Source organism: Phyllobates terribilis, unplaced genomic scaffold (assembly GCF_046119375.1).
Source record: "Phyllobates terribilis strain yellow unplaced genomic scaffold, ASM4611937v1 Scaffold_5__5_contigs__length_657084704, whole genome shotgun sequence".
In the NCBI taxonomy this organism is placed as follows: domain Eukaryota; kingdom Metazoa; phylum Chordata; class Amphibia; order Anura; family Dendrobatidae; genus Phyllobates; species Phyllobates terribilis.
This window is the reverse complement of record NW_027362765.1, coordinates 618,881,307-618,894,475: the sequence shown is the minus strand read 5'-3', so window position 1 is coordinate 618,894,475 and position 13,169 is coordinate 618,881,307. Positions and strand designations below refer to the sequence as shown.

Below are 13,169 nucleotides of genomic sequence, written 5' to 3'. Positions count from 1 at the left end.
ATGCGAGAGATGAACCAGTCACGCAGCAGAGTTGAGGATGGACTGGAGGGGTGTGAGAGTGGTAGCAGGTAGGCCACAGAGGAGCATGCTGTTGTTGTCGAGGCGGGAGATGATGAGGGCATGCACAACCAGTTTAGTAGATGGAGGGATTCTGGAAATTTTTGAGCTGCAGGCAACAATAGGTGGCGAGAGCTTGGATATGGGGTTTGAAGGACAGGGAAGATTCAAGGGTTACTCCGAGGCAGCGGATTGCCGGTACTGGGGAAAGTGTGGCGTCATTTATTGTGATAGAAATATCAGGTGGGGAAGATACGCAAGATGGGGGAAAGATGAGTTCAGTTTTGTCCACATTGAGCTTTAGGAAGCAAGAGGAGAAAAGGAGGATATGGCTGATAGACATGCTGGAATTCTGGACAGCAGAGCGGTGACATCTGTGCCAGAGAGGTAGATCTGGGTGTCATCAGCGTACAAATGGTATTGGAAGCAGTGAGATTTTGAGCTGTCCCAGGCCAAGGGTATAGATTGAGAAGCGTAGTGGTCCTAGGACAGAGCCTTGAGAGACTCCCAGAGTGGGGGCGGGATGAGGAGGTAGCGTGGGAGATGCTAAATGTGCGGTTAAAAAGGTATGAGGAGATCCAAGATAGGGCAAGTTTTTGATGCCAAAGGAAGAGAGGATCTGTAGTAGGACTTGCAGTGGTCTACTGTGTCAAAGGCTGAGGACAGGTCAAGAAGGAGAACAGAATTGTCAGCTTTGGCTGTAAGTAATTAGTAATTTTGGTAAGGGCAGTTTCGGTGGAATGGTGTGGGTGGAAGCCAGATTGTTAGTTGTCGAAGAGGGTTAGATGAGAAGTGAGAGGAAAGTTCAGCGTGAACGTGTTGCACAAGGCTTTTGGAGGCAAATGGGAGCAACGATATAGGGCGGTAGCTAGACAAGGCGGTTGGGTCGAGGGATGGCTTTTTGAGGATGGGCATGATTGTGGAATGCATGAAGGCAGCGGGGAAGGTACCAGAAGTTAGTGATTGGCTGAAGAGATGGGTAAGGGATGGGATGAGTGTGGGGAATGAGTGTCGAGGGTGACCGAGTCAATAGCTGATGTGAGAATGGCATTGTAGAAAGCAGTGGCGTTGACGGTGTCGTGGAGTGAGGATATGGATATCAGTGGTAGAATAGAGTCAGAGAGTGTACGAGTGTCTAGATGTGCAAGGTTTCTGCGGGGGTGTGCTAGTTGCTGGGCATGGGTGGCAGGTGAGGAGAACTGGGATGAGAAAAAGAGTATATGGTGGTCAGATAAGGGTAAGGGGGAGGTTTTGAGGTTAGATCGGGAGCAGAGTCGGATGAAGGTGAGGTCTAGTGTGTGTCCGTCTGTGTGGGTAGCTCAGGAGGACGAAGTCCAAAGGATGAAGTAAGCGACAGGAGTTTAGATGCTGTTGACTGGCGAATGTCAGTGGGGATGTTGAAATCACCCATGTTGATTGTGGGAATGTCAGCAGAGAGAAAGTAAAGAAGCCAAGAGGAGAATTGATCAATAAAGGCAGTGACCGGGCTCTCAGGTCGGTATGACAGCCACTTGGAGGGAGAGTAGATGCGGACAGAGTGGACTTCAAAAGAAGGGAGGGTAGAGGTGGGATAGGGATAAAGGTGTAGTTGGTAGAAAGGAAAAGACCTACTCCTCCACCATGTCTGTTACCAGGGCGAGGAGTGTGGGTGAAGTGGAGCCCACTATAACACAGCGCAGCAGGGGAGACAGTGTTGGCGTGTGTCAACCATGTCTCTGTGATGCCCAGGAAGGAGAGATGGGCCTCTCTGAGAGGTAAAGAGGTCGTGGACAAAATAGAGCTTGTTGCAGACAGAGTGGGCGTTCCAAAGTGCTCCAGAGAGAGGGAGCAGGGGGGTGGGCGTTAGGGGCACGGGTTTTATTTGGGAGAGGTTGCGGTAGTTTGCAGTTGGTTGGAAGCGATAGGAGGAGGAATTGGTGGGAGTTGTGAATTATGGGGCTCCAGGATTGGGAGAAGGAGAGTGTCCGGCTTGTTTTATGTTTATAGATAGATCTGAGGTTGAGGAGCAGGTGTGCAGATGAGGTCAGGTGAGGGGGTAAGCGGGAAGGAGAGATTATTATTTGGTTAGAGAGTGCTGGGGTTTGGGGGATAGTGAAGGAGAGTAAGGATTAGTGGTGCAAAGACAGCAAGGGCGTATGTAAGCATAATGAAGGTTTAAGTGTGAATGAGAGAGAGAAACTAGGCACAATTAGTAAATAGTTACTCCTACCTTCTGGCCTACTTCCGGCTTATTTCAGATTAAGACCCTTAAGCACGACCCTTCAGAGCCAGACCCATCTTTATCTAGAAGTTTCATCTCTACCCAATGTGGGTTTGCGTTTTTTTTTTTATTTATTGGGATTCGCCCTTTTATGATTCAGAATAAGATGTTTAGATCTTTTCCAACCGCTTCAATTAAGTGCTTATGACCTGCTATTAAAGGGAATCTGACATCTGATACTTGCTGCCCAATCTGAGGGTGGCATGATTCAGGCAGTGGCTGAGATCAGTTAGTGGATTGGGCATGAAGTGTCAGATGTCAGGTTCACTGTAAAGCGCTTGCACGTACTGTGTGTGTTCGGCTACTGCTGCTAGACTGCATTTGTGGCCGGTTCCTTTGGCAATAAGCTGTAAACAATAAAAAAAGAAAATTTTTAAGTAACCTGTCGCCATGAAAATGCAGTCCTATCTGCAGGCATCATGTTATTGAGGAGGAGGAGGAACAGATTAGATTGATATATAGTTTTGTGAAAAAAAAAAATTCAGTATAAGCTGTTTTCATCACCTAAATCTGTTCTTTCTGAGACTTTCAGTCCAGTGGGCAGTCCTGTCAATGATTGACATCTATCACTGTAAGTACACTTGTACAGAGAAAGTTGTCAATCACTGATAGGACCGCCAACTGGACAGAAAATCTCAAAAGGCAGAGGTTTGTGATGAAAATACGGGTTATACGGAACTTTTTTTCAGTAAACTATAGATCAATCTAATTTGATTTTCCTTCTCAATAACATGATGCCTGCAGATAGGACTGCATTTTCATGGTGACAGGTTCCCTTTAATATCAGGAGAACAGATGCAAATTTTAATGAAAAGTAACTGCAACAGTGATTATGTATTTTATCAAATGCAACATATGTAATATTTTATGTAAGATTCACTTCTACGTCATTAAAAACACATGCAATAGAACATCTAAATAGGTTTTGTGATACTAACACACAAGGTTTCCAATCCAGTTAAAATGTATTACTATTATACTGCAGTTAAAAGGATTGTTCACCACTCGGGGAAACCCCCTCCTCAATCCCTATGTTTTCCCCTTGTAAAATAATACATATACTCACCTCTGTTGCCGGTGCTGTTCCCGAGGTGTCGACACGGGGTCTCCCAGGGCTCGCATAACATTGTCATACGATCCTTGCGGCCAATCAGCGCTTGCTTCACTCTGCCCTATGGGTGTTATTTTACTGTGCCAAACAAGGATTGAGATGGGGTTGTCCAAGTAGTGGACAACCCATTTAAAGACGGTGTCTGTCTGAAAATGCAGTACCTTATATGCATGTACTTTGTGGAGTTTTAAAATCTTCTGATAAAAATTGTGACCTGCAGGTTAAAACTTATTTCAAGATTTGTCAATGAAATGGAAAGCCCTCTAGGGTATTATTATAGACTGCAAATAATGTTTTTGTACATATTTCTAGCAATATGATTTCTTTTCAGTTACATCGCCTGATACCAGTGTGTCAATATTTAGCTGGCAAGTTAATACGTATGGACAAAATAAGCCTTCAATTTACATGGGAGTGTTTGATATAAATCGTTGGTATCAAGCACAGATGCCGGATTCGTTAATGTAAGATTTTTTTTTTGTGGGAGAGGAGAGTAATGGCATTCCTTTCATTGTATACTCCAATTATTTTCTTTCTCTCACAGGCCTGGTCAGTTTCTTAGAAACTGTTCATATGTTGCATTTTGGTCTCTTGAAGCCTTGACAAACATGACTGATGACACCATCTTTGATGTTCTTGTACATGAACGTAGTTTGACTAGAGGTGTTCCGCCTGCATATCCACCACCAGAACAGTTCTACTTTCCAAGCACCTATAATTTTGGTAATGATTATTTTTAATTATTATTGATGGCCTTGAATAGTAAATTAATTTATATATATTTTTTCCTATATAAATTAGACCTATTTTAATATAGTAATGTTTATGTACCCCTCCTGCTACAGTTTGACCCTGTGATAGTACATGCTCTGGCATTATTTCGGCACCCTGATTTTGTGCCATTATTAGTCATTGTTCGCTTCTGGGATTTGAACTGAAAGCTGTCTAGAAGCCAGTGCAGTAGCCATTGAGCTATACACTGAATAAATCTAGGCGTTCTATTAGGTTATATGATTTTCAGTGCAAACCAGTCTGCAACTCATTGGGACTTTCGCACATACCTCCTCCAAGCCAAATATAAATGATGTGTGACTTTGATATGTGATTCTGATATCTGACTTTCTTCAAACATCAGAATCACAGTGACTTTTAGACACCTCGGGTATTTTCATGGTTGATCTCATAAGCCAAGAAAAACTTCTTTCATCAATTGAGTGAATAGCTCAATGGTAAGTGCACTGGCTTCTGGACAAAGTTTTGGGTTCAAGTCCCAGCGAATAGTGACTTTTTTTTTATCACATGTCAGTCAGTTCTCAGACAAGGTATTTAGCCTCAAACTGGCATTATTCTGATGTTTGACTTTGATGTCTGATCATGTCCTAAAATGGACACTGTAAGTTGATTCCCTGTCATAAACAGGTACAGTGTTCCACCTCACCCATCTCCTCCTCACCCTTTCAGCAGCAATAATGTGCCATCTGTCCATTCCACATCTCATCCCTATATATCACCAAGAACAAATGCCACTTCTCCATCCCACCTGTCATCAGGAATGATGCACCCCTTGTCTGTCCCTCTCCCGTCCTCACCTGTGATCAGTAGGAATGATGTGCCATCTCTCCATCCCACGCCTTATTAGCAGGACATACAGCGCCTTGTGAAAGTATTTGGCCCCCTTGAACTTTTCTACCTTTTGCCACATTTCTGGCTTCAAACATGAAGATATAAAATTCTACTTTTTTGGGGAAGAACCAACAACCAGTGGAACACAATCATGAAGTGGAACGAAATTTCTTGGATATTTTAAACTTTTTAAAAAAATTAAAAACTAATTTAGGTTTAATGAGTTTTCTGACGATATTTTTTTTGTTTTCTGTCATATTGAAGATGCTACTTGCTTGTTGAATTCCGGAGTTATCCACATCACATGCACTGGCTTTCATAAAGAGGTAAAAGAACAATGAAATCTTTCCTATCTAAAATTGACAAATTTGCTTGAGATTTTTATTTATTGAAAATTATAATTTTTTTCTTTAAAAGGAATCTGTCAGCATGTTTTTCCTATGTAAATTAAGGACAGCATGACGGGGATAAAGCACTAAACTCAATGGTGTCATATGTCCACGCTGTGTGGTGGTGTTACACTTTAATCACCTTGATTAACATTGCTGTGAGGATCCGGCAGGCCGGCAATCGTCCAACTCAGCCCCCTTCTGTGATAAGCACCTCACTGTCTGTAGAGAGCCTGGTGTGGGCAGGGGCAGCTTTCTCATCTCTGCTGCATTGCTAAACCTAAAAATTGTGTCCCTACTACTGCGCCCAGTAATCAAAGTGGTACATCGTTGGATTCAGGGTCTCTTTGCCTACATCAGGCTGCTTAGAGGAGGTAGCAATAATCTGCTGAGAGATTCCCTTTGATAATTAAATCTTCTTGGAACAGTTTATATACAGTAGATGCACTTTGTTTTTGCAACACTTTTCACCTACTCAAATGAATGGGAAAAATAACGCTATACATACATACATACATACATACATACATACATACATACATACATACATACAAAATGCACGGTTGTACGGAGTGTTTTTTTTGCCAACACTTTGTTTTGGGGCAGAAGCATTTGCAGCAAAAATGCAATGTCTGAACATTTATGTTTCTGCTTGTCAATGGAAGTCATTAAAGTGAACCTGTCACAAGGTTTGTCCCATATAAGATATGGCCACCACCGTTCAGCCCTGATATACAGCATTCTATAATGCAGGGTATATGCCCCCAAGCCGGCCTGCAAGACAATAAAAAGATGTTTTATTATACTTCCCTGCGTGGCGGTCGAGTCTGGTCCGAGGGGTGTCGCCCGTCCTTGTCCAGCGTCGTTGTCCTCCTTGCTTTGTGTGGATGACTCGTCCTGTACGTCATCCACAGATTCTCCCGGCATCGTGCTCCTACACAGGCATACTTCTCTGTCCTGATGAGGGCAGAGTACAGTAGTGCAGTGTGCATGCACCTGGGCTCTTTGACCTGTTCCGGCACATGCACTGCAGTACTTTGCTCTGCCCTCGACAGGGCAGAGAAGTAGGCGTGCACAGGAGCACAATGCCAGGGGACTGTATAGATGACATACGGGACGCGTCATCCACGCAAAGCAAGGAGGAGGATGACATCGCAAGAAGGGAGGCACCGAACCAAGACGAGCGACACCCCTCCACAAATTTTCCAGTGATCAGGACCTCCTGATGTCAGGCTCGAGAGGATCGGGATTCTTCGCATTCCTCTTTCCTTTTGCCGTGGTCCGGAGGCCGACATCTTGCTGATCAAGGGGTCCCTCAGCCTGTCCGGTTGAGCCAATGCTCCCGAAGAAAACTGCTTCCCCCTCGGGGGGCTCTCAGTTCACGCTGCTCAAGCCCTGCGTGCAACTCCTATGCGTCCTGAAGATTGAATTCGCAGCACTTCCGGTTATAAAGGTAGCGACATGCAGACCTCTAGTGCCCGGTGAGCGTTCCACCGTGGAACGCACTGCTTCTTTTTTTTTTTTTTTTTTTAAATGGTGCCAAATCCTAAATTTAAGGTGAAATGCCTTTTTGATGATTCTGATGGAAAACAGGTGTGATAATACTATTTAAGTATTGTTAGAGGGGAGCTGAGGTTACCAGTGCATCCAGAATGACCGCTATGGAAGGACAAACCACTGGTCGCTCTGATACACCTGCTGAACCACCAGTACAAGTCAGTTATCTGGGGATTACTCCCTTTCTGTTTCACTTACTGATTCCATCTGTCTTCGTTAGTATTTTTATTCTATGATCCCTTGTTCTTATAGGACAAGGTGATCCCTGAAATATCTGTGATGCCTTTGGCCACTAAGAAAAGAGGGAAATGATTTTCCATCTGTAACACAAAGCTACCGGATACATATGGGAAACAATTATGCACTGACTGTATTGCCAAGGTGGTTAAGGAGGAACATTCCTCTTTTATGACTGATATAAGCACCATAATGTGGGAAGAATCTAGTTCTGAGGAGGAAGAATTGTCAGGTTACTCTGATCCTGAACAAGAGGAAAGAGAAGGATCTATCTCCGTTTCCCCAAAGGATAAAAATAAATCTTTTTTCCTGGGAAGATACTGATGTACTTCTATCAGCCGTGAGAAACACCATGAAAGTCGAGGACACTCACCAGCCCTCCCCGGTACAGGATAAAACGATCGAGGTTTGAGAAGCCGTATGAACAGAGTATTCCCCGTTAATAATCATATTAAAGCCATGATACTAGAGGAGTGGAAAGACATGAAAAATACACTAATTTATTCCCAGAAGTTTCAAATCACGTCTACCGTTTGAACCAGAGGCAATTAAAATTATGGAAACAAATCACTAAAATTGATATCCCGATAGCCAGAGTAGCGAAGAAAGCATCCACCCTATTTGAGAACTCATCATGTTTGAAAGACCCTATGGACAGGAAAGCAGACTGTCTTCTCAAAAAGACCTGGGAGACCTCTGCTACAATAATAAAAGCTAAAATAGCAGCTACCTCAGTAGCAAGGTACATGAATATATAGTTAAAGCAATCAGAAGGTCATCTGAGGAAGAAGACTTCCAGAGATGAGGTCCTAGAATCCATTTCATTACTAAAAATGGCAATGGGATTTATGGCTGACTCCTCAGCCGAGTCAATTAGATTTGCCGCAAGGAATGGGGCACTTTCCACCATGGCTAGGCGAGCAATATGGCTAAAAACTTGGTCAGGTGATAGCCACTCCAAGAACAAACTGTGTTCCATCCCCTTTTCTGGCCTTTGAGTATTCGATCCAGTTCTGGACGATATGGTATAAAAAGCCTCAGAGGAAAAAAAGGGGTTTCCAGAAGAAAAACCTAAAGTATCATCCTTTCTGAGGCCTCGTTCCTATCAAAGACCAGAATATACTGGGAAGATGGAGCTACCCGAAGGGAGGTAATAGAAGGAATATCTTTGCCAGTGCAGGAAATGGCACGTGTAGACAATGATGCGAAGAGAGTAGTTGGGAGACTCCAATACTTAAAGCATGGACAGAAGTATCCAACAATCCATGGATACTCCAATCAATTGCAGAGGGATGCAGAAGAGCTTTCGTAGGGAAGATTCCACCTATCTACGCAGTCCCCGCAGGTCTCCAGAAAGCTAATGACGGATGTGGAAAAATTGGTGGATTCAGAGTAGTAATACCAGTGCCAGAAGCAGAATGGCTTGTGGAATACTATTCAAACCTATTTTCAATTAAAAAAAAAAAAAAAGGGGGGGGGGGCGATTATAAATCTAAATTCTCTAAACATGTCAGTGGCATACAAAAAATTCAAGATGGAGTCGATAAGATCAACGATTCCACTAATAAAACATGATAATGTGTACGATAGATCTATTATCATGTACCCATTCACCCTCACAGTCAAAAATATCTAAGATTTGCACTGAAAAAGGGGGAGAACATTCTGCATTATCAGTTCAGATGCCTCCTATTTGGTCTATCCTCAGCCCCACGTATCTTCACCAAACTGGTGGCAGAAGTTATGGCTTTCCTGAGAGAGCAGGGAGTATTAATTGTCCAGTATTTGGACCATTTCCTATTAATTGCAGAGTCACCCCAGCAACTTAAAGCCAGTATAACTTCAACCGTCTTGATTATAAAAAAAATCTGGGATGGATTGTAAACTGGAAGAAATCAGATCTTATACCAGGAAGAAGAAGAAACCTCTTCAGGAATCCTCCTAGACTCAAAACTAAAAATATCCTTTTTACCAGACAAAAAAACAAACTTAGAGACAGAGTCCTTGCTTTCGGAAGGAAATCACAAATCTCCATCTGGGAAAGCATGAAAATTTTAGGATTAATGACCGCTTCGATACCCAGAGTTCAGTGGAGCCAATTCCACTCGAGACAACTACATCAGATTCTAACAACCTGAAACAGGAAGATGGACGGTCTAGACAAGAAAATAAGCTTGTCTGTGATAACCAGGAAGTCATTAACATGGTGGACTTCCAGGGCCAACCTACGGAAGGGGATTATGTGGAAGTTGTCTCCATTTGTAACCGTCACCACTGACGCAAGCAACAGTGGCTGGTGGGGTCCATATAAACGATCAGTACCTACAAGGTACCTGGTAGGGGCAAAACCTGCCCAGATCATCAAACCTCAGAACTCCAGGCAGTCTGGGAAACATTAAAAAGATGTCGGGCAGATCTAAAGAACCAATACATCAGAATCCTGTCGGACAATATCACAACAGTGGCCTTCCTCAGACATTAAGGGGGATCAAGACATCACCATCTGCAAGATTTAGCAGGAAAGATTTTTTAGTGGGTAGAAGAAACAGTACTATCAGTAAGTGCAATACACCTGAAGGGGTCTCAGAACTCCGTGACAGATTTCCTCAGTCGGGAAACAGTGCAACAGTCAGAATGGGAACTAAAGTGGGAAGAATTCCATCGCATAATATATCGATGGGATACTCGGTGGTATCTGTTCATCACAAGGAAAAACGCACAAACAGCCAAATTCTTCTTCCTTGATCCAAAAGACAGGCCAACAGGGGTAGATGCTTTGTCCCAGAAATGGGACATGGACTTGGCTTATGCCTTTCCTCACTTGCTCTTAATTCCAGCAGTGCTAAGGAAGATACAGGAAGACCAAGCCAAGGTAATAGTAATATTACCCTTTTTGGCCCAGGAGAAGCTGGTTTCCTTTACTGAAAAAATGTCCCTAGAAGATCCAATCGTTCTTCCAGAGAGACTGGATCTGCTGATCCAGGGGCTGATATACCATCCCAACGTAAAGTTCCTCCAACCTACATCCTGAGAGGCAGATCTTGAGATCTAAAGATCGTTCAGATTCTGTCAAATCAACTATGCAAAATAGTAGAAAGCCAGTAACATGCAGCAATATACACGAAAATCTGGGGAAAAAATTGTGCACAGTATCAAGAAACTGACAGATTTCTAGTCCTAACATTCTAAATATACTAGAGATTCTATAGACTGGATTTCATAAAGGCCTAAGAGCTAGCACCCTAAAAGTGCAAATTGCAGCCCGTGGAGACACTGGGTCTTTCATGGGCATAATACTACTCAGACAACACAGGGTGAGAGTAAAACAGTGTGGCAATACTTTATTAAACCACCAATAACACCAAGGCGGATGGGAGAAATACAAGCATCGTCAACGATCTATACCTAAGGCTCTAGACGACTGCATTACCGTCAGGCTAGATCCAGCTTTTTTTTACCAAAAGTAGTAACTTTTCATATGAGCAAGGAAATAGTCTTACCCTCTTTTTGCCAAGGCCATAAAAATAATCAAGAACTGACTTCACTCCCTGGATGTCAGGAGAGTAGTCCTCCATTACTTGGAGACAACAAAGGACTGGCGAGTAGACCCTAACCTGTTCGTACAGTTTGCAGGCAAAAACCAGGGGAAAAAGACATCAAAAACAGTGCTGGCAAGGTGGGTTAGGTCAGTGATAAGTCTGACCTGTTAGTCTGAAGGAAGATCCTCTCTGGATAACATCAGGGCCCATTTGGCTAAAGCAGTAGCCACATCACGGGCAGAACGAGCAGGGGCCTCGGTGGACCAGATTTGCAGAGCTGCAACATGGACAAGCCTGAACATCTTTTGCAGACACTATAAACTGGACATTCTATCAGGCCAAAAAATGGCCTTCAGAAGAAAGTCCTCAAAGTAGTAGTCCCACCCTGAATGTATACTCTGGTATTCTCCTGATGGTGATGTCAGGAGGGACATTCTGGAAAGTAGGCATTAGTCCACCGATAATAGGTTTTCCAGGAGTCCATCATGACAGCACCTATTACATTCCCTCCCTAACATTCCAGTCTGCGTCTGTGAAGGTAACATAGATAGAAGGAAACTAAATAAAATAGAGTGCGTCCGTCGTGGTGTGGTACTTGGAAAATTACTGGGGTTTGGGTGGAGGGAGGGCCTTTTATCCTCTTGTGTGTTCCTGTCCCTATCAAGGATACGAAGGACGACCTCCTGATAGTATTGTCATGATGGACTCATGGAAAACCTATTACCGGTAGGACTAATGCCTACTTGTCTTGCAGGCTGGGTTAGGGGCATGTATACAGCATTGTTATACTGCTGTATATCAGGGCTGGAAGGTGGTGGTCTTACCTCATATGGTAAAAACCTGTTGACAGGTTCCCTATAATGAGTAACTAAACCTTCACTCTAAGTCTGGTGTAAAAAGCTTTGAAAAGTCGCAACATTTTTGTACAACACGAGGCTGCTCAAAAATTTAGCAACTTTTGTCATTTTCACACCCAAATCTACCAGCTACAAAAGGTTGGAGAGACGGAGTTTGGCAACCCCCCCCCCCTGTTTGTAAAATTTATGATGAGCTTATGGTGTTCCATCAAGACAAGCGTGAAAAACGCCAGTCTTGATGAATTGGTGCTTTTAATGCTTCATGTAGATTCATTTCCAATATAAAGTGATGGTGAACTCTAGGTATATACTTAGTTACAATGTGGTTGTCCTAGCGGTGAAGATATCATACTGCATTATTTGTTTTAAGACTCTGCACTACTTAAAGAATATTGGATCATCTTTGAATGAAGAGATTGCAGATGGTTATAACAGATGCTTAGTAGCTGGTCTCCTGTCTCCAAGACTTGCTGATGTTCAGTCTTCCGGCCTGACTCGGGTAAGCTCTCCTTACTGCCATGTTGTATTTCACTTCCTATAAAATTCAGCCTTTACAGCTTTTATGTGATACCTAGGAAGAACAGCTACAAGCTGTGTTATCAGCTGCCATTGAAACTAGCTCCATCAGTCTTTTAACTCGTTGTATCAAGCAATGGATTGTAGAAGGTAAGTGTAAACAACAAAAAATGTATTCACATTTCTATTTGTGCAAAATACACTATTTTGACTTTTCTCACCTGGTTCTGACTTGTGTAATTCACTTTTAAGAGAAACCCAGGTCAGCTCCAAACCTTCGCTTTGTGCTTGAATGGACGTGGGATAAAGTGGTCCTTACGAAAACCAATTTTGACAGAATTGGTAAGTTTTTGTATTGTTTTTTTGTAAGTATATACTGTACATGTGGTAATGGCTCTTATATATATGTCAAAGGTAGTGTCCCTGCCTTTAATGTGAGATCGCATGCTGAGCTCTCATCTTTCCCTGCACTTGATGGCTGATTTAATCAGCCATCAAGTGCCTCCGCAGATGCAGCGGTTCTCCACCCGCGGCTGTTAACCTGTTAAATCCCGCCGACAATCGCTGATAGTGGGATTTAACACTTGCCGACCACAAGCATGTCCTTAATCCCTCCTGTCATGTGATCGCGAGGTGCCAATGGGTTGCCATGACAGCCGGGGGTCTGCTGACCCACGTGCCTGACAGTGTGAATATCCTGTGACCATTGTCTCGTGGCCATCACTCATAGGAGAATCATCATTTCCGCAATACATGCTGGAGCACTGCAAAAAAATGCAATAAGAGGCAATCAAAGCATCGCATCTAACCCAACATCAGCTCAGAGCGCAAAAATAAGCCAATACCCAGCCCCAGATCCCGAAAAATGAAAACATTACAAGTCTCTGAAAATGGCGACAAGTGATATTTTTGTTTTTTTTAAAAAAATTTTTTACAGTTTAGGAAAAAAAAAACAAAACCTCTGCATGTTTGGTAGCTGCGTACTTGTATTGATCTGGGGAATCATATTGCTAGGTCAGTTTT

The 13,169-nt window shown here is 43.1% G+C and overlaps 1 protein-coding gene across 1 annotated transcript in view; it reads left to right on the top strand.

The window, feature by feature from the left end:
• LOC141273766 (protein ELYS-like) overlaps nucleotides 1-13,169 on the top strand; it is a 111,474-nt gene that overhangs the window by 26,830 nt on the left and 71,475 nt on the right. Inside the window, exons 9-14 of the mRNA XM_073686104.1 lie at nucleotides 3,760-3,892; nucleotides 3,973-4,151; nucleotides 5,316-5,377; nucleotides 12,001-12,129; nucleotides 12,206-12,296; nucleotides 12,399-12,488. Of these exons, the coding sequence (XP_073542205.1) occupies nucleotides 3,760-3,892; nucleotides 3,973-4,151; nucleotides 5,316-5,377; nucleotides 12,001-12,129; nucleotides 12,206-12,296; nucleotides 12,399-12,488 (684 nt within the window). The remainder of the gene's footprint in view (nucleotides 1-3,759; nucleotides 3,893-3,972; nucleotides 4,152-5,315; nucleotides 5,378-12,000; nucleotides 12,130-12,205; nucleotides 12,297-12,398; nucleotides 12,489-13,169) is intronic.